Consider the following 22,699-nt stretch of genomic DNA (forward strand, 5'->3'; position numbering starts at 1 on the left):
CTCTCTTTTAAATACTGTAAGGACAACTCTCTCTCTCTCTCTCTCTCCACAAGATACTTCCTCTTATCTCTCTCGCTCTCAGCAATAGAATTGATGGACAGACAAACATAATTGCACAGTCCTCTCTTTCTCTCTTCTCTGGAGAAATATATGTATTTATGGGAGGGGGAAAAAGTTGCCTACAGACATTCATATCAATCTATTGAAACCGTAAGGAGTTATTTCTCTCTCTCTCTCTCTCTCTCTCTCTTGTATTTTAATGATAATATACAGTAATTTGTGAATACACAGTGTTGCACATGAAAAAAGTAAATTAGTGATAATTTTAGAGATACGGCCCTAAGAAAAATTGCAAATTAGTAATGAAATTTTCCCTGTGGACATGTTTTCAAGAACGTCGTTCCGGCTTACGACGATTTTCGGGTTACGACGCGTCTTAAGAACGGAACCCCCATCGTAACCCGGGGACCGCCTGTATATATATATATATACAGTCAAAACCTCGGATTTCATATGCCCTAGTTTTTGTATAAATTGGTTTTCGTAGACCTTTTCCATCGAAAGTTTTACTCAGGTTTTGTAAGTATCCTTGGATTTCATACACCCAGAAACCCTTCTTCCAGGGCCCACCTGGTAACTAGGCCCCATACTGAGCACTCAAACAAAGCATCCCATGTTCTCTCATGGTTTTGTGATTTTATGTGCTCTTTAACTTGAGTGCAACTGCTAAACAAGCCATCATGGGGCCTAAGAAAGCTCTAAATGCCAGCCCTTCTGTAAAAAAGGTGAGAAACACCATAGAATTTAAGAAAGAACTCACAGCAAAGTGTTGGAGGATGTTTCTTGCCAATCTCAGTAAGAAAATCACTACAACAAGTGCTGCTGTTGGTGAGTTTAAGGCCAGCACAGACTGGTTGAAAAATTCAGAAAGCGAACAGGCATACATAGTGTACTTTCATCAGGGATTAAGGACATGTTTACAGAGTAGAGTGATGTAAAAGATTTCGTGGAGAGTTAACATCCCAACAAGGATGTTGTATTCCATGTCTCCAACATGTTTGGTTAAGTTAAATGTATATCAGTTTTACAGACCACTGAGCTGATTAACAGCCCTCCTAGGGCTGGCCCAAAGGATTAGATATTTATACATGCTAAGAGCCAATTTGTCACCTAGCAATGGGACCTACAGCTTACTGTGGGATCTGAACCACATTATAACAAGAAATGAATTTCTATCACCTGAAATAAATTCCTCTGATTCCGCGTTGGCCAAGCAAAGAATCGAACTTCTGACCACCAGGTTGGTGGCCGAGCGCAAAAACCACTCGTCCAACGAGGAACTCAACATGTTTGGTGACAATGCCATTTTTCACTATAGGCAAAATTTAGAGATGCCAGAAACAAAGATCTCTGGACAGTTTTGTTGCACGACAGGGGTTCAGTGACTCAAGCTGGTCTTAGTGTCAGTAAACAACAAAGAGGGAAGTAACCCCAGAAGCATCTTCAGATAAGTCCTTGATACCTGAAGTCCTTCTGGAGGGGGATTCCCCTTACAAACAATAACTTTCCTCCCTCTCTCCTCCTCTCCATCTTTCATACACTAACAAGTCATCCAGAAAGGAAACAGGTGTTAAATGTTTATTCATCCATTTCATTATCAATTGTTTTCTGTATGTAAAACTGTATTTATTCTCTGGAAAATGTATTTTTTGTTAATATTTTTGGGTGTCTGGAATGCTTTAACTGGATTTACATTATTCCTTATGGAAATTATTCTTTTGGATTTTGAAGGTTTCGGACTTTGTCAGACATTCTCTGGAATGGATTAATTATGAAAGCCGAGGTTCCACTGTATATATATATATATATATATATATATATATATATATATATATATATATATATATATATATATGTATGTATGTATATATATATATATATATATATCGATATATATATATATATATATATATATATATACATATATCATATATATATATATATATATATATATATATATATATATATATATATATATATATATATATATATATATATATACATATACATACATATATATATATATATATATATATATATATATATATATATATATATATATATATAGAGAGAGAGAGAGAGAGAGAGAGAGAGAGAGAGAGAGAGAGAGAGAGAGAGAGAGAGAGTGGAACCTCGATTTTCATAAGTAATCCATTCCAGAATGTCTCATAAAGTCTGAAACATACAAAATCCGACACAATAAATCCCACAAGGAAGAATGTAAATCCAATTAATGTGTTCTCTAAACCAAACAAAAATATTTAAAAAAATACATTTTCTAGAGAATCGCCAGTTTTACATACATAAAAATATAAGAAATAAATATAAATGATTATGAAATGAATAAAAAAACATTTAACATCACTCTTACCTTTATGGAAGACTCTTGCTAGCGTATGGAAGACGGAGGGGAGGGGAGGTTATTGTTTGGAAGGGAATCTCCCTCCCGAAGTACTTCAGGTATCAAGGACCTATCTGAAGTTACTTCCCCCTTTTCGTTTTTTACTAACACTAGGGCCAGCTTAAGAGTCACTGGACCCTTGTCTTACAACAAAACTGTCCAGAGACCGTTGTTTCTGGTGTCCTTAAAACATGTTAGAGACTCAGATTGCATCTCTGCTGGGATGATAATTCTCCATAATTTTTTTTACATCACTCCACTTTGCAAACATGTCCTTAATCACTGAAGTAGGCACATTATGTACGTATGCCCATTTGCTTTTTTCATTCTTCAAACCAGCCTCTGCTGGACTCAAATTCACTAACAGCAGCAATTGTTGTAGACATTTCCTTACTGAGATCTACGCGCAGCATCCCTTCCTTCTCATAGATTAACGCCTCTGACAGATAATCTCCCACCTTTTTTTGTTTATCCTAACCAATAACAACTTCTCAACATCTTCAATATGTTGCCATCTCTGTTTCATTAATTACGTTACCCCTTTCGTAATATCAGCTGCAATGATTAATTTTTACTTCACTAGGATGGAGTTGATTGATGATACAGATTTGCCATGCAAGTTCTTTATTAAATGCTAAAGTGTTTCTGGCTTTTTGTACAGATACACAAAACAAACACCAAAACAGAATTGGTCACGAGAGAACATGCTTGTTTGTTTGTATGGTGTTTTTACGTTGCATGGAACAGTGGTTATTCAGCAACGGGAGCAACGGCTTAACGTGACTTCCGAACCACGTTGATCACCAGAAATACACGTCTCAATCCTCAATGGAAAGCCCCAGAATCGAACTCGCGGCCACAGAGGTAGCACACCAAGACCATACTGACCACGCCGCTGAGGCACTATCTTGGTTTGGGTTCTCAGTATAAGCCTAGTCACGAAGTGGGCACTGGAAGGAGCGCTTCCAGGTGTAGGTACGAATTCCAAGGAAATGTATGAAATCCAAGTCAAAATTTCATCAGAAAAAGTTGACAAAAACCGAATCGTATAAAAACTAGGGCAAGAAATCCAAGGTTTGTCTACATTATATACATACTTATATATGCATATATATATATATATATTAGCTGACCAACCCGGCACTGCCAGGAAAACTGAATGACAGCAGATAAACTCTCTCTCTCTCTTTCCTTTTAAGATCATTGCTTCAGTCACATTGCCTATCATTTTTGACATTTTATATTTCACCCCTTTTTACGACACCCCAACATTCCTACCAGCGGCTGAACTTGGGACTTCAAGGTCATCAGGAGTGTCACCATTCATCTCAGCGACACGGAAAACTCTGGATTAGACACTAATATCTGTTGCTTTCAGTTATTTTTACATGTCTCCCTAATGCCTTTTTCTAATTTTTATGTACACAGTTTTCCTATCCGCATTGTACCTCACATCATTGTATTAAGTATTTTTCAGCCTTGCTGCCAATATATCATTCTTATATGTTAGCCTATTGTAGCAAATAATATTATTGTAAATAGGTCTGTCAAGAAACACAAATCCAGGTCAGATCGAGTCATTTTTGTGTCGGTGTCTTCACACCTGTTTATAACCTGTAATAAAGTTAGTACTGCTTCTATCTGCCTCTTTGTTGCACACTCACAACTCATGACCCCCCGGATTGGACGGTGATCAACGGTTTTGGCTCAGCCACTAATGGACTAAATATGGCCGCTTTCACCTTCAGAGACCTTTAATGGACTAAAAATGGCGCCCTAGTTTAGGTCTCTGAAAGTTCCTTTCCGAGGATGACAACGATGCCATTAGCGGACTAAATACGGTACATCTCCCAGGTGTGTTTTGGCGTTCTCGATCGGTTTCATCTGTTTCTGTGAGGGAGACATGCCAGGCTCTACAGCAGTCAGTTCCTCAGGGACAGACAGCAACCTCACTACACATGCCCTACCCCAGCACACAGCCTCATCCTTCTCTGTGAAGCTCCCACCTTTCTTTACACAAAACCCAGCCTAATGGTTCATCCAAGCTGAAAGCCAATTCCGGATCGCGGGCATCTTGGACAAAGTCCTCAAGGCTGATTTTGTCATGGCAACCCTTCCGGAGGAACTGCATGGGCGCATATCCCCATGGATGGTTGCGCAGACCGTGACGGGGCAACCTGACTTCTCGACCTGATCACAAACCCCATACACGACACAGACCCACAGGTCTCCTGGGACAGGTTGATGGACCTCATTCTCCTTCCGGAGTTGGACAGCAACGAACAACGAAGAGATCAGCCTTAAGTGGGAGATATTCCTCCACCAGTTGGATCTGGAGGTGAGCAAACAGATCATGGAGATCGACGCCCCATCCAACGACGAGTTGGTCATGAGGGCCCGGAGACTAACCGAGGCCTCCCAGGCAGCCAGTTTCCCCGCCTTGTCAATGCCTTCAGCCAACTACCTGATGGAGGACGATGCAGCAGCAGCAGCATCAGAGATTTACGCCATCCAGAGGAGACCCCAACACAGCAGCGAGGTGAAAGTCCATCCTGGTGTTATCACCACCGTAAATTCGGCAAATACCCCTAACAATGTGAGAGACCTTGTTCTTACGTCCCGTCAAAAAATGGGGAGGGCAGCCACCCCCCATCAGCAGCCATGACCGCACCCCCAAAAAGGGCCACAACCTGTAGGTTTCTACATCCACGACGAGATCTCTGGCAGCAGGATGTTGGTGGACACCGGGGCAATGCAGTCGGTGTTTACGCCTTCAGGAGGGGAACGCAGCCATGCCCCCGACGTCATGGCCGCCCTTATGGTCCTGAACGGGAAACCCATCCACTCCTACACCACGAGATCCTGCAAGATATCCATCCTGGGGCAGACCAACGTGTGGCCTTTTATCGGCACTGACGTCAACGGCCCCCTCCTGGGTGCAGACTTCTTGGCACAACACAGGCTCCTGGTGGACGTGGCTGCAAACGCCTCCTCGACACAGGGACCTGCCAGTCCTTTCCCCTTGCCGCAGGCCTGGTCATCTCTACCATCTGCTCTGTCACATCCCACAAATACAGTGCCCTCCTTCAGGAGTTCCCTGATGTTTTCAAGCCAGAACTTCGTCAGGTGGCCAGAACCCCGACCAAGCACGGCATCTACCACCACATCGTGACCAAAGTCCCACCCACACATGCAAAGTTCTACAGGCTACTGCCGAACCACCTCCAGGACGCCAAGAGGGCCTTCTTAGAAATTGAGCAGATGGGCATCTGCAAGAAGGCCTCCAACCCTTGGGCATCACCCCTCTAAATGGTCAAGAAGGCGGACGGAACCTGGAGACCCTGCGGGGATTACTGTCAGCTGAATCTAGTAACTACACCCGATCATTACCTCCTGCCAAACATGCAGGACCTGACTAGGGCCCTTCATGGGGCAAAATTATTTACAAAAATGGACCTTCTCAAATAACAGTTTCAGGTACTGGTCTACACTGAGGATATCTCCAAAACAGCCACCATCACAGCGTTCGGGTCCTACGTTTTCTCCTACTCCACCTTCAGCCTGAGGAATACCAGGGTCACCTTCCAGTGCCTGATGAACAGCATTCTAGGAGACCTGCCCTTCTGTGTCTGTGACATAGACGACACTCTGATTTTTTCCAGGTCCCTAGAAGAACACTTGCAGCATATCCAAGCCATTTTGCAGTGCCTTCAGGAGAATGAGTAGGTCGTCTGGTTCAACAATTGTAATTTTGGCGCTGAGAAGGTGGACTTCCTGGGGCACTAGATTTCCGCAGAAGGCATCCGCCCTATGACGTCAAAGGCGGCTGCCGTCGAGAAGTTCCCGATGCCAACAACGATCAAGGCCCTGCAGGACTTCATCAGGATGGTGAACAACTACCGTCGTTTCATGCCTGACATCGCCCGCACCATGTCACCCCTGACGTAGGTCCTGAAGGGGAAACCAAAGAAGCTGGTTTGGGAGGCAGCAGCAACAGGCCTTCCTGCAGACGAAGATGTCTCTCACCAGGGCTACCACCCTGGCCCACCAGGACCCAGCAGCTCCAACGCCAGCAATATCACCTGCGGAGCAGTCCTGGAGCAGGTAATTCATGGGACCCCTCAACCACTCACCTTCTTCAACAGGAAATTACAGCCCGCTGAGACCTGCTACATGACCACAAGCTACTAGCGGTCTACCAGGCTGTTTGCCACTTCTGCTACCTGCTGGAGGGGAACCCTTTCACCATCAGGACGGACCACCAGCCACATAGTCCACACCTTCACCAAAGCAGGCGATGCCTGGTCTGCTAGACAGCAGCAACACCTCGCATCCATCGCGGAGTTTGGTTGCACCATCCACTACGTCCCTGGCTGGAGAAACCCTGTAGCTGACGCCCTTTCACGAGCCAAGATCAGCTCCATCCACCTTGGGATCAACTACGAGGACTTAGCCTGGGAACAATCAGCCGACCCTGAGGTGCCAGCCTACCAGACTGCACTCACCTCCCTCAGGTGGGAAGACATGCCCTTTGGTCCCTCAGGAAATACTCTCCTCTGTAACGTCAGCACTGGACGGCCCCACCCGCTGGTTCCAGCATCCCGCAGAAAGAAGGTCTTCAAGATCATCCACGGGCTCTCACATCCATTGGGCCATACGACAACGCACCTCCTGATGGAGAAATTCGTGTGGCATGGCATCTGGAAGGACTCTCGGAAATTGGCCCGACAATGCGTCCCATGCCAGATGAGTAAGATCGGCAGGCACACCAAATCAGGCGTTGGCAGCTTTCCCCAGCCCAAGCGGACGTTCAGCCATATCCATGTAGACGTCATAGGACCTCTTCCTCCGTCGGGAGGTCACAGATACCTTCTGACAATCGTTGATCGATCCACCAGGTGCCCTGAAGTGACACCAATGACGGAGGCCACCACCAGCACCTGCGCGGAAGCCTTTCTCTCCAGCTGGATCAGCCATTTCAGAGTGCCTGATGACATCACGACAGACCGCGGGCCTGCTTTCTGTTGGATTTGTGGGCTGCTATGGCTCGCCTGATGGGGGATTTTGTACCACAGTACCACTGCCTACAATCACACAGCCAATGGTATGGTGGAACGGTTCCATCACTCCCTGAGGGACTCCTTGATGGTGCGCTGCTCAGGCGACAACCGGAAGGCGCAGCTACCTTGGGTCCTCCTCAGCCTCCGCACCGCCCCAAGGGCCAACGGTGAAGCATCACCTATGGAGAAAGTCTACGGGGAAACCTTGGCAGTCCCAGGTGAGTTCTTCCCGACGACGGCCGACGTCGATCACCATCTCGATCGCCAGGCTGTGAAACCACCAGGAAATTCACCCCCTGCCTCAAGACTTTCTCCGACAGGACAAGTCATTTCCAGCTCAAGGCCTTAGCCATCAGCAAACATGTCTTCGTTTGCCACGACACCCACCGGCCACCCCCGACAAAACCATACCATGGCCCTTTTTGCTTCCTCCGCCGCTCAGAAGAGGCCTACCTCCTACATGTCCATGGCCGTGACGATTGGGTCTCTGTTGATGGCTGAAGCCAGCCTTCCTGATGGAGGAGGACACCACTGAAGACGAACCCGACAGATGCCCCAAACTACACCAATGGCGCCGCAGCCATCCTAGGACAGCAGTCAAACCCCCCAGGACTCGTTCCAGTGCGGAATCCTGCTGCCACGCCCTCCGGAGGACGCAAGCCCCCGGAAACAGCTGGTGTCACTGACTTAGGGTCGCCTCCGCCCTCTGATTTGCTACTGCGATTAATCTTTGGTCCTTCAATTCCTGTTGTTACAAGATTTTATTATCCAATGTTCACTGCCATAACCATTATCTTGTTGGGGGGAGGGGAGTATTTGTAAGGACAAAGCCTTTTCCTGATTTCTATGTACATAGTTTTCCTGTCTGCGTTGTACCTCACATCATTGTATTAAGCATTTTTCGGCCTTGCCGCCGATATATCATTCTTTTATGTTAGCTCATTGTAGCAAATAATATTCCTGTAAATAGGTCTGTCAAGAAACAAAAATCCAGGTCAGATCGAGTCATTTTTGCGTCAGTGTCGGTCGGCAAATTACATATCCGTCTGCACACCTGTTTATAACCTGTTTATCTGTAATAGTGCTTCTACCTGCTTCTTTGTCGCACCATCACAATGATTTTTATTACTTGATAGTTTAATTGTTTTTGAAATAGTTTATAATTTTATTTTACATGATCATTTTTGTTTATCAAATGAGCCCAATTTTGTGTAATAATTTTGTTTTATTAGAAAATAGAGAACATTAGGCTATATACCACTTTTTAATCCAACAATTTGTCCTTAGTCAAGTGACTACTGGACAATTTCAAAGCTCAAAGGCTCCATTATCAAGTAAAAAAAAATCTTTGTCACTTTTAAATGATACTGTTAATGTTCATGATTTATTTGTCTTTTTCACTTATGTCAAGTTTCAAAATTTCATCTTATTCCCAAGTAGGTAAGGTCACAGAATATTTGAGAATAGCATTTCTATCTTACACTAAGATGGCAACGATGGCTTCATCTCTTGTAATGCTGGTGTGTTAAATGGATATATATGTATAGATATATATGTTAAATATATATAAACATAATATATAATTCTTATATATATATATTCTATCTATATATATGATTATAATCGATATATATATACATAGTATACATACATATAATATATTAAATCTATTCTATATAATATATATAGTAGTATTATATCTAAGATTATATCTAATATATATATAAATTTGTCAATAGGACAAAGCACGAACGCAATTAAACTAGAACTCGACTTTGAGCTGTTACAGAGCCTTTAATTTGTACTACTACTATTACCTTTACTATCAAAATTCTATGTATTGTCTACACCTGTTACCCACATTTAGTTATCGTTTATTCCTAACACATACTATCCTGTTTTAATTACTTCCCCCATACTGGAGAATAATAAAGCGGTAAGTCCCATTTTGTTTATTTGGCACACTTCCAGCTCTATATCTAGGTACTACCCAATATATATAGAGGGGTCCTCTCTCTATCCATGCTAGGCACTAATCATAGTATAGAGGGGTGGGTCCTCTCTATATCTATATCTATGGTACTAACCATAGATATAGAGGGGTCCTCTCTATATCTATGGTACTAACTTCAATGTTTCTGGCTTAATCAGTGCTGACTTCTGAGTACTTTTTGGGTGATTAATCATTACCTTTGTGTTGTGTGTGTACACGCGCGTGCGCGCTCGGACAGAGACCTTGGTGTATAATGTTTGTGATTTTTTTTATTCCTTGTAAAAGGATGTTAAGTTATAATAGTGATCAAAGATATTGGTATTTGGCAATTAACGCCGAGAGTGAAGTGAGCGGAGATAATTAAAATGGTATATGGGCCTTAAAAAGAATAAATTTTGTAGTACACATTTTTTTATGGAAATTTGCAGGTCATGAAACAGAACTGAAGAATGATGATGATGGAAATGAGTTTAAGGACTGGAAACACGAGCGCTGAAAACGGAAACATTATTTAGAAACAGTTTGCAAACTGTTTGAAAACAGTTTCTTAGAAACTGCTTGTAAACGGTTTCTTGGAAACTGCTCGTAAACAGTTTGCAAACTTTATTTCCAAACAATGTTTCCTAGTGTGGACAGGCCTTGACGCAGTCTAACGATGTCTTTGACAGGGATGGGTATAGGTAGTTTCCCAAGCTTTTCAATGGAAATCTACCAGATTGGACTACACGAGCCTTACGTTAAGGCGCGTTACGGAGTCAGTAAAACGCCCGCCCTGACCATGTGCACTGATGGTACCCAGCTGCTAAGATGGTACAAGATGGGCTAGATACTTTGGGATTAGTATACCAGGATCCAGATGCCACTCCACGCCCGTACTGAGAAAGCCAGCACAAGGGCAGTTGGACACTGAAATCTTTATTTATGAGGTTAGTACCATGTGACCGTTACTGCATGGGAGGCAATTGGTGAATGAATATATAGCGAATACAAATGCTCCTTCTTTATTCATTCTAAAGTTGGGCTACGCTAAACATTCTTGCTCGCTGTAGGCTTAATTATATGTATGTATGTATGTATGTATGTATGTATGTATGTATGTATGTATGTATGTATGTAGTGTATGTATGTGTATGTATGTGTATATTTGTATGTATGTATATGTATATTTATTTGTCAGTATTAACATCTTGCTGCATATGTAAACTTGGTAAATTTACCTTGTTTAATTTAGTTTTATTAACATCTTGCAGCATATGTAAACTTGGTAAATTTACCTTGTTTAATTTAGTATTTTTACAAACAGAGCATATTAACGACGTCATATTCTTTTGCCATGGAAGCATTCCTAGTTCACTGATCCTAGCACAAGTTAGTGTAACTTTAAATACAATAAGGCTATACTGTCTCGCTGTCTAACAAAATTACGTAAGATGCAAAAGCACTGGAGAATTTTAATCGCAAAATCCGTGTGTACAGAAATACATGAATGCAAAACACCCATTTCTGTGGGTTCATGCAAGTTCTTTGAAGGGTACGTTCATTTAGACCAGAAGCCTCATCATCCACTACTACGTATTAGTAATAGGTTGAAAAGTTAATGGCAAAGCTTTCCAATATTAGAAATCTTGAAAATATTTGAATTGCCTTCACGACCAAAGGCTCCAACGTCATTGGAGGTGGAAAAAATTATTAGCTCCTGCTAAGACTAGAGAGAACAAGCTCCGATGCGACCTCCATATCTTACTCGGGACGCGTGCAAGAGATTATTTTTTCCACTGACGCAGAAGTTGCAAACTTAATATTCCTAACTTAACGTGAAGCGGTGTTCGTAATTAATATTCATAATTAGTACTGCTCTATGCTAACAACAATGTTCAAATATAAAGGTCATGAATTAAACACGTTCATATATTCTCAGTTATAAGAGGAAACTCAAAATAATTGAAATGTAGCTTCTAAATTATGTACATCAAATAAATTAAAACATACTAAAATCTATGGAAAATTAGCAGATTGTTTTACCAACGACAGTAAAAATATGCTAGGTTTTTATATATATATATATATATATATATATATATAATATATATATGTATATATATATATATATATATATATATATGTATGTATGTATGTATGTATGTATATTATATTTATTCTAATAAATCATAGATATCATATATGTACCTTTAACTTAACGTGAAACCCCTTTCATGCCTTTTTATTGAGGCTCTTCCATGGACCTTTCCCATCTCCCCAACATCACCAACAAAGAGTGGTTTGTAGGCTTACTCATGAGTGAGCGAAAAAAAAAATTATAATTGAAATACTGAGAGCCACTGTTAGGTGGACAAGTACTTCATCCTATATATATTGGCCACCTATAGGCTCAGCATAGTTATGGAAATTTGTGACCGCATAAAAGCCTTATGTTTTTATTTATTTTTTTTTCCACTTCTGCCTGTCGGGTACTGGCATCTATGAAGGTTGCAGTACTTCCCAAATCGTACACTACTAGTTCCTTTAGTGATCTCTCTCGCAGTTTTTCTATTCTAAAAATCGAACTCCAAATCTGTAAGTCATATCATAGATGCCAACATGAAACACATAAACCATGTTTGTCGAATGGAAATGCTATAAACAACAGAAAACTAACAGAAACCTCTGCTGATTTTTATAACGTTATTAAAAACTGGGATGTTGAGATTAGTTGTTATACTATAGTCACTATCAATATTATTTCAATGTATGGAGATTAGCTATGTATTTCCAATGAATGAACAATCTCGTTCTTGAAATTTGCATGGATATTAGCCATCAAATAGCTCTTAACTTTTCTGATTCCAATAACTTCTTGGATATATAATTTCGCAAATGGGTGTATTTAGTTCGTAAGGGAATATATATATATATATATATATATCTATATATATATTCCTACCAGTTGTCATGCATGATCCTTATGAAAATGCTGAAGTTGGCAAAATGAATTTGAAGTTTAACAAACCCTAGCTACTTGTTCTTGAACGGCCGTTGGGTGTATAATGCTAATTAATAAAATGACAGTTTGATATGTGCTGACAAGATGGTAAAATGTATTTGAAGTTTAACGAAAGATTTTATTAGTTCTTCTTGAACAGCCGTTGAGTGTGTAAGGCGTAATCCTTATGAAATTACAGAATTTACAGTTATGTGCTGACAAGATGGCAAAATGAATTTGAACGTTTAATGAATTCCTTAGCTAGTTCTTGGTGAACGGCCGTTGAGTGTTTAATGCGTAATCCTTACCGAAATTACAGAATTTACAGTGCTGACAAGACAAGATGGCAAAATGAATTTGCAGTTTAATAAAATCCTTAGCAAGTTTTTGAACGGCCATTGATTTGTGTAATAAAATGACAATTTACAGTTAGTGCTGACAAGATGGCAAAATGAATTTGAAAGGTTATTGAATTCCTTAATAAGCAAATTCTTTAGCAGCCGTTGAGTGTATAAATGAATGCTAATTAATAAAATTACATTTAATGTCCTGACAAAATGGCAAAATGAATTTGAATTTTGATAAATTCCTTAGCTTATAGTTCTTGAACAGCCGTTGAGTGTATAATGCGTATTACATTGCTGATAAGATGACAAAATATGAATTTGAAGTTTAATGAATTCCTTAGCAATTTCTTGAACGGCCGTTGATTTTGTAATAAGATAACAGAATTTACAGTTAAATGGCAAAATGAATTTGAAGTTTAATGAATTCCTCGATCGGCAAATTCTTGAACGGCCGTTGTGTATAATGCTAATAAATATTACATTTTTAATGTGCCGACAAGATGAAAATTAATTTGAAGTTTAATGAGTTCCTTAGCTATAGTTCTTGAACAGCCGTTGAGTGTGTAATGACATTATTTACAGTAAATCTGCTGAAAAGACGGCGAAATGAATTTGAAAGTTTGATGAATTCCTTATAGTTCTTGAACGGCCACAGTGGCAATGCTTGAGCCTTGAGGCAGTCTTGGCCCCTGTGGCCTGGGGACCCGGCCCAATAGGCCTAGGCCCCAGTAGCCGGTAGGCCCGGTACCAGTGTACCGCGGCTACCACAGACCACAGTCCAATAGTCCAAAAATGTAACTGGTTGTTGCCGGACGAGCGAACATTAGGTTGATGGTACCAAAGTCCACTGGGTTCAATGCGATAGTAACCAGGCCCTCTTATATGCGTTAGCAAAGGCCGTCCAGTGTCGAATACTCCCGGTTCATTTGCATATATATTTCCAGAAGACACCAATTTCCATAGAATATCATGGCACTCCTCAGGATTGGGGCCAGACCAATGTCGTGCCTCACGGGTCTTTTACGCTATTCGAGACCTGGGAACGAGGTACTATGCTACTATTACGGTGCCAAGGGTATTTGTGTATTTTTTTAATTTGGGGTTGTGCCCCCATAATTAGACCGTTCCTTTTTACCAAACCATGGGTCTATACCTAATACTGTTTTGATTGCTGCCCCATCCTCGTCCCTTGTCCGTGAAAGATGATGCCCAGTACCCCAATGGCGAGTTATAGCCTACTTTATAGCAGAGTTAGCTACTAACTCATTACCGTTTATTTTTGCCCGAGTATAATCCGGATTGACAATTTGACATCTATTGGCATGGGGCACGGCGTCCCAAGTGAGGTTAGGTCAGGACCCGGCCTTCTAGGGAAGGTTAGGTTCCTTTGTCACTAACCCCTATTTGGACAAGCCGCCCCCCTCCCCTGTCTGGTCTTGCTCATTACCCTAGGTTAGCCCAGTGCTTGGCCTTTGGCCTAAAGTCTCTGTTCTCTTCTAATTCTTACCCAGGATTAAGTTAAGGTATAAGACTGGTACCTATCTATGCTAATCCTGACCTTGGCCTTCTATTCTTACCTTGGATTTTGTTAGGGTATATAGCTATAGTAATGGGTATAGCCTAATACTATTACATTAATCTCGATCATGGCCTTTTATTCTTACCCAGGATTAAGTCAGTGTATATGACTGGTATAATACTATGTTACTTTAATCCTGATCGCGACCCAAAGCCTTGAATGATAAGCTAGGTTATATTTCTAAGAGTGGTCAGCTCGCTTTCCGTGTGTTTTTTAACGATTACAACAGTTGCAAACTACTCTTGGTTTTCTCCGCTCTTTATATCCAACAATCATTGGGTTCTGTAGGGCTGTTTAGCTTTTGGTGCACTGCAGGCATTAGGCTATGTAAGGTCGAGTTAAAAGCCACAATGATGTATAAGATACTTTATGGCAGCCCTTGGTTACCGGCTATCTGGTTCTATGGCGCTTGTCTAGCGACGCTGTTAACTGGATTTTCTGCGCTGATCTCCGATTAGTAGCGTAGATCTCTAGTTAACAGCAGTGCTGATCTTTGGTAAATGGTGCTGATATTCGGTAAAGCGGTGTTAAGCAGATTTTTAGTGCTGTTATTGCAAATTTTAGGTTAGCGGTATTGGCCGGGAACGGAACCCTAGCTGTTGACCGGGAGCTGCCTACTATATTTTTCCAGAATACAAAAAGGTTTAAAGACGGGGCTTTTGACCGTTGTACAAATGGTCGGATGTCTGTCTTTTAACCTTTTTGTTTTCTGGTAAAATATACAGTATCACATTCATTATCGTGGCTTCTTTTAACTTGTCATCTCTGGTTGCAGCATAGGTAGTGATGCACCATAGATTGCTTAAGGTTCTATGCAGCATGCATTCGACCTGTTCTGCAACCCCTTTCATTCCTTTTACTTGACCCCTGTTCATGTTCTTTCTTCCACCTCAACTTTCCACCATCGCTACAATTGTTTCTACATTATTTTCAGGGCAGAATGACTTCATAGGTCCCAGCGCTTGGCCTGTGGTTTAAATTCAATTCAATTCAACAATCATTGGGGTCTCCAGTAGGAAACTTGGCTCCTGGGTGGGAGAAAACCAAACCATTCAATTTGCCAATCCTAAGTACGAGAATTACGCTGATTAGATGTTAACAAAAACTAATTTGTAGCATCCCTTCTGCCCCCAGCTTGGCTCTCTTCATTTCTTGTGCGCTGTTCATATTTTCTTTCTTCCGTCTGACTTTCCATCATCTCCAACTGTGAGGTTTTCCGCCTCATACATCTTTCGTACTTTCTTACTGTCCGTTTCTGTTTCAGTGCTGAATGACCTATAGGTCCCATCACTTGGCCTTTAGCTTAAATTCTATATTCTATTCTATTCTAAAAACTAGAACAAGTCTTTTAAGCTAAGACCACCTTGGAGATGCATCCTAACCTAAACCTTGAACCCTCTCCAATCCAACTGACCCAAGGGGTCATAGCTGGTCTTCACAAAATAGCTGGACCTGCTCTCTTAAATAAGAGTATGCCCAGTCAAGTTACTTTACATTCCCCTTTTTACTTAGGCTATGCATATAATGTTTCAGAGATAAGATGTGAAAGTTTGGATGAGCATAGACTAAATGCTTTAAAGTTGGCAGTGGTCCATGGAAATAGCCAACTCCTCTGCATTTTTACTTAATACTGAACAGTTTAAATGAATCTAGTTGTTAAATGTCATGGTAAAACTTGAGTTCAGTTGCGCAGCCTGTGATCTCGATAGGAAATCCATGAAATCCATTTTGGTGTAATTTCTGTAAACATATAGTAAATGAATATGCAAAAGGTCCTGACCTAACCAAATCTAGCCCTCCTAACCAAACGTAGATTACTGTGCCCTGACCTGACCTGGCTGATGGGGGCTTCAGGCCCCCTGTATCCCCCCAGCAAAAGACAGGTTAATATTTTGTCATATTTTGGTTGGGTAAGTGATTGTCAGGTGTATTTAAGGATGAAGAGTGTTATTTTTTATGGTGTTTTGCACGTAACATGGGATTTTCAAAGATGTAGTCTGTGCAACTAAACTAAGGTTTTATCAGACACAGTGTGTGTGGTGTTCTGTTTGCTGCTGTATGAACAGAAAGTATTGTTTTTTATTTAGGATTATGATAAGTGGTCATTAATAACAAGGTAATTAACTGGTGGTTATGGGGGGTGCGCAAGGGAATGTGACACACCTTACATCACTAATCATCTCTCTTTGAGCCACTGTAAAGGGTGGACATCTCACTGTGCCCTCTCTGTCCTCTGTTGTCAGACAAAAGGAGAGAACTAATTCGATGCTCTTCCTCATCCTTTTCCTCCTCTGTTGAGCTCATAGTCATGCTACCCTTACTGCATTCTGCCAGATGGATGGCATCCATAAGTCCCTAGAGACTTCTTTAGGACCTGTGGTAGATGCCAAATATGTTGTGTAGGCACTCAAGCTCTGTTTTGGACAAGAGCGGCATCTTGTCTGAAGTACCTAAGGCTTTGTACAAGTCTGGAGGTATATATGGAGTGACTGGGTTCCCCTCCATCCTTATTCCATCTTTTGAGTGCAGCATCTGGATCAAAGTAGACCGACACACTGGATTCAGGCAAGTTACAAGTAAACACTCACTTCTTGCATGGAATCCTCTGTGTGTGTGATGACTGGGAGGTGTCACCCTCATCCTGTCTCTTAAAACTAGGAGGATTTGGGGAGGGGGGGACTTGGCACAGTTTACTCCAGTAGGTACCTATTATACTTGGTAGGCTATAGTAATAGGTAGAATCAAACTACATTCTGACATAAGTCTTGTAGGAGGTGTTGTGGTTCTCCAAATTTTTTCCTCACAATTGACTCCCGCTTATTCGCGGCTCAGCATATTTGCTGCATCAGTTACTTGTGGATTTTTCTGTGGAACATTTATGTATTCACATTATTTGCGTAAAATTTGCCCATTCAGACTTTTTCATAGAAATTATGTACATACCGTGTTTTCATATTTTTGTGACTACCTAAATGCTTTAGGTTGATAGCTATATTTGGTGTATGAACTAATAAAGTAGACAGTTATAAGCGTGTTTAGAGGGGGTTTCTGTACTTGCAAATTTTCAGCACTTGTGGTTGGGTGTGGTATGCTTTCCCCATGAATACCAGGTGGGCCCAGGGCCTACTACTTTTGCCAATTTTGCCAGACCGATAGGTCAGAGGAGTCATGACTTGCCTTCATGACTCCTGTGACCTCCTTGCAAGGCAGCCATGGACTAGGAGATTATGTGATGGGTCACAACTGCATTCAGTTGTAGGGACTGACATACCTCCTAATTATTATTATTATGATATATTAGTCAGAAGATGAACCCTATTCATATGAAACAACACTACAGGGGCCTGTAATTCATTAGGCAGTAAGAGAAGGTCAAGAGAAATCGAGAAAAAGAGATATCACTTATTAAAAAGAAAAAAAATGAATCCATAAAAATGTATTAAAATGCAAGGAGAATAAGAGTAGGGTAGTAATGCATTGCATCTCTGCTTGAACTTTGAAAAGTTGCAATTGCATGACATCTCCAGGAGACTTCCACAGTCCAGCAGTGTTAGGAATAAAACCTGTTACTGAGAAGTATGACCGCGAGGCACACTTACTGCGTATTGGTGCTGTTGTTCTGAGAATGTGGTTGCTCTCAGCAGGAAAAGGGGATCAGGGATCAATTGTGAATGGGAAAGATCTTTATAAAAATAGCGCTTCTGAAAAAGTGACAAACGAGACCATCCTTTGATGGTTCAAATCATAAATGAAATTGTGACAAACGAGAGACCATCTGTCAATGGTCCAAGTCATAACTGCTAATATTAGGAAACCAAAACCTATTACCATGAACCACTATGTAAAGTCCTGTCCACACAACCGGGCCTGATCGGCGGACTTTCCCTCTTAACGGGCACACTTGACGGGCAAACTGTCAAATTGCCCGATGGGTCTTGTAGCAAAATCAGCATGGTGGTGCCCAATGGCTTGAGCTTCGACCCTTGCAGACTTACGTTAACCATATACATTTCTTTTACTGAGCCGTTCTTTGCACCATATTCTCTTCTTATTCTTCTTTTTCATCACATGCAAAGCAATTATCATGCTACACAATATCTTCTTTGTGGTAGGCACCATGTTTATCGTACCGCACTGAATCACACTACTGGCATCGTCGGGCACGCCCTCCTCTCCATCCCCTCACCCGTGTAGACAAAGAGATAAATCTCTGGCAGAAGCCAACATCCACACCGGAGAATATTATTCTAGTAAAGAAGCACAAACGACCTAAAACAGGTTGTATACCTAACTTTAGTGCGGCATTTGCTGAAACTTGCATTTGATGTTACTCAAAAGTAAGTAGAGTCAGAAGAAGTTACACCTAGAAAAGCTAAAGCTTCAAACTCATTCAGCATAGTCCCATCCACCTGAAGGGGATGATGGGGTGGAAAATCTGTACGAGATGTATTTATCAATAGTATTTTTGTTTTACTAGACCTCACTGATCTGGTCTGTGTCCCTGATCGGGGCAAAGGGTAGCTTCATTTCTTATAAGTGGAGACTTTACTACACTGACAAGTTTTGCATCATCAGCATATGTACTGAACAATCTTGTCTTCCAGGCCAACAATTATTTACCTTGTATACACCAAAAATAATAGTGGACCAAGAACACAACTGTGGATATTCTGACACAAAAGGTCTTGGTTCACAAAGATCCCATCAGTAGCAACTTGCTGCTGCCCAATTGTAAGGAAATTTTAAGCACTAATCATAAAAGATATCCACCCGCTCCAAGATTCCAAATTTCGTAAGTACCTTGTTATTAACTGAATTGAAAGGAGCACTGAAATTTATATGAATTTCTCTGCACTCAAAACCCTTATCAAGGTTTGCCTGCAAATGGCATTTCAAGTCTAAAAGCATTGCAAGTACCTAACTGCTTTCGGTATGCATATCGAGTATCGGCTAACAATCCTTTAGATTCCACATACTTATATAGTGGTTTAAAATTAAGTTTTTCAGCAACTTTGGAAACTACAGGGAGAATAGGAATTGGTCTGTAGCTACTGCAATCTGCAGATAAGCTGTTCTGCTGATGAGGGCAAAGATGCTATACATCAACTTAAAATTCTACACTATTATGGGAGACAACACACTAGAAACTTTTTTAAAACCTCAACTAAAGTTCTATACTAATCATGGGAGACAACACACTAGAAACTGTTTTTTAAAAAACAAAGGAAAGGAACAATCAGGATCTTTTTCATTCCAGCTATCAAGATTATACAGAATTTTTTAACATCCCTGGAGTGAAATGCAAATTTTTATAAGAACAGGTTCAGGATGACAAGTATCAGGGAGAAGGATATCCTCGGCAGATTGCTTAGCTTCCAAAGCTCAATGAAGCAGTTCAGCCTATATAAAATGTGATGGTTTTGTTTTCCTTTTGGAACAAATGAATTTTTAAATAAATTTATGTTTTTCCTGAGTATACAACCCCAAGTCCTGACTTAGTCCGTATAGCCAAAGAAAATGAGTGTACTAGTTGGTAATTGAGGGATACCTTAACCCCTGTAAACTAACTGATTAACTACCTTGTTACCAAGTTTTCAGTGACCCATTTTCAGTTTGCATTGAAAAATACTTTATATAAAAGGCTCTGGTTTGTATACCTAGGGGAAATATAGATTCTAAAATTTTTTACTTTTGAGTGAATGTTGGTAGTCATTGTGTTGAGCAGATTTACATTATAGTTAAAGAGAGACAGTTATTTTATTCAAGATGATAATGAAAAACAGTGCAACAGCTGGTGTTGAACATAGTATTACCTTTCAATTAAAGCATATGTATAAGTAAATGTACTAAATATACTCTAATTGAAAAATTTAAAGATAATACTCTGCCTCTTGTAAATCAGGGGATACTTGTATATATTGTAAGATTAGTGCATCATGTTGGGCCTACTGTGCTAATGACTGCATTCTTCTTTCCAGCAAAGTCGAGCTTTACACATGACAAATGTCCTGGCCAAAGAAGGACCCCAAGCAAAGTATTTTCCAGCCATATCAGAACCCATGTTACCAAAGGACACTTTTAAAGGAAAAACAGTTTTCATTACTGGTGGTGGGACAGGACTTGGTAAAGGAATGGCACTAATTCTAAGTTCTCTTGGAGCCAATGTTGCCATTTGTGCAAGGTATGTAACTTATATAATTGTGTAGCATGTGTGTTGTTTCAAACAGAAATAAACTGTAATCTTTTATAAAGGAGTATCCTTCAGCATGAGCTGGGAGATGGTCATTAAGCTTGGTAAGTAAGTCGTGATCTGGTGGTTTTTGGGGTTGTGGGAGTGAAGTTTCTTCTGCCAGCTAGACAAATAGACATTTGCTGCCCCCCTCCTGCTGGTATTGAATGGTTTGTTTGTGAATATTTGTGGTTTTGGTCTGTTTCTAGTGCTTTTCTTGCTTTTTTTTGTAATGCTATGCAATCAAACCAAGATCAAAGACATTGTTTTGAATATGGGCAGCCTTGTGGGCCCTTTGCAAGGACTACACTGGTTGGTCTTCCTTCGTTTGGAGTAGTATGATAGGCAACTGAGGAAAGAGGAAGCCTCCCTTTAACAAAGTGGGGGAGAGCAGAAACCACAAGATTCTCTGAGCCACCCAGCAACCAAGCAGAATATTTGCTGGGTAATACCAGATAGTATCGTTATGGACTATCCCTGCAGCAGTAAAACTATAAACCTTAAGTGTTTGGCTTGCAGGGAAATCTCACCAGCCAGTAAATAGTGCAAATTCCTCCTCAACCATTCAGGGGCAGCATACATTCAATCCCCTGCTGACCATCTTGTATCTAACAAACAGGGCTCACCACAAATGACAAACTACTCCAATGTTTTGGCATGATCCCACTCAGCAGAACATGAGTGAAATGTGGCCTAGATCAATGCTGGCAAAGATTTTCACCTGAAAAAGGACAACTCCACAGAATAAAACTAGTACATGAGTTACTGGCAGAATGCAGTAACCCTGAAAAATTAATTATAAATTAAATAAACCATACTGCATTTAGTCTTCACCTTTCAGAGTAGGTTAGGTTGTGATGGATCTTTCTAGTAGTCATATTGATGAGATGACCTGCACCTTCACTCGTATAATAAATCACACTGCATCCGTCTTCCAGTAGTATTTCATTATTAGATAGTATAAGGACACAAGTACAGGAAGTCCCTGGTTTGCTGTGGGGGTTCCGATCTCAGCAGGATGCAAAAATAAAACTATCTCCATTAACAGAGTCTGCCGATACCTTGGTGCTTCCTAGGAGGTTATATGCTGAGTACTGTATTCAAACTTGAAAAATGTAAGTTACCTTGACATAAAAATACTGTTAAAACATATTTTCTTATTTTAGTTCCAGATTTGTTGCACACAGATTTTTTTATATTACTTTTTCTGTCTCAGCTGACTAGATGTAGCCATGTTTCATTAATATATTACATTTATATTACAGGCGATTGTCCATTTTGGAGTCCACTGCTAATGAGATTTCAAGTCAGACAGGGAACCCCGTCTTACCTGTTCAAATGGATATTCGTGATCCTGCGGCTGTGGCATCTGCTTTTGATGCTTGTGAATCGAAATTTGGGTTGCCATCTGTTGTAATAAACAATGCCGCCGGAAATTTCATTTCAGTAAGTCTTAGAAGTTTAAGGCTTTTTATTTCTTGGTAACAAAAAGTTAGTGCGATTAAAATTCTAAGATCCAAATTTTGTGTAGCGCTGGGCACATTTTGCTTCTTTTACAAACTGTAATAGTATTATTCTTTTGATTTTTGGTCCTACACAAAAAGTTTCTATTGGATACCCATGCATAGTCTAAATTTGTATGATTTGTATACTAAGAAAACTTAGTATGAAATTTGTATGGAAGTGTGTGCATGCATTTCTTTCTTGATCTTTTCATAAAATAACAAAAAAGTGTTGTGAATGTGGGTTAAGATAAGGATTTTAGCTTCTGTGAGGGTGTGTTTTTATTATATATTAAATACGTATGGGTTTTTTCCTCTTCTGTAAGCAGGCAGAGAAAATAGAAAAGCTGAAATGTTACTTTAAAGAAAGAGATGGTATTATAATATTTTTGGGAATTTTTCCTCCTTTTTATAGCTGATTTTTATTTCATAATTCATTTAATAAATCACAGAAAAATAGGTCAATGAATGTAATATAAAAAGATTTTAAAAGTATTTCAATTTTATGACAATATCTTCGAGTTTTTTCCAGCATTCTGGAGAAGCTA

At 40.5% G+C, this 22,699-nt stretch overlaps 1 protein-coding gene across 4 annotated transcripts in view; it reads left to right on the top strand.

Moving 5' to 3' along the window:
• The first annotated feature begins 10,300 nt into the window (after window positions 1–10,300).
• LOC135217285 (2,4-dienoyl-CoA reductase [(3E)-enoyl-CoA-producing], mitochondrial-like) overlaps window positions 10,301–22,699 on the top strand; it is a 171,459-nt gene continuing 159,060 nt past the window's right edge. For 2 of the 4 annotated variants that reach the window (XR_010315096.1, XM_064253036.1), the window contains exons 1-3: window positions 13,589–13,888; window positions 20,399–20,601; window positions 21,915–22,095. Coding sequence is in view for 3 of the 4 variants with exons in the window: in XM_064253036.1 (XP_064109106.1) it covers window positions 13,811–13,888; window positions 20,399–20,601; window positions 21,915–22,095 (462 nt within the window). In the remaining variant the exon portion in view is untranslated. Of the gene's footprint in view, window positions 10,441–13,588; window positions 13,889–20,398; window positions 20,602–21,914; window positions 22,096–22,699 lie in introns of those variants that run through there. The other 2 variants (XM_064253037.1, XM_064253034.1) reach the window with 2 other exon arrangements.

This window comes from Macrobrachium nipponense, chromosome 7 (genome assembly GCF_015104395.2).
Source record: "Macrobrachium nipponense isolate FS-2020 chromosome 7, ASM1510439v2, whole genome shotgun sequence".
In the NCBI taxonomy this organism is placed as follows: Eukaryota; Metazoa; Arthropoda; class Malacostraca; order Decapoda; family Palaemonidae; genus Macrobrachium; species Macrobrachium nipponense.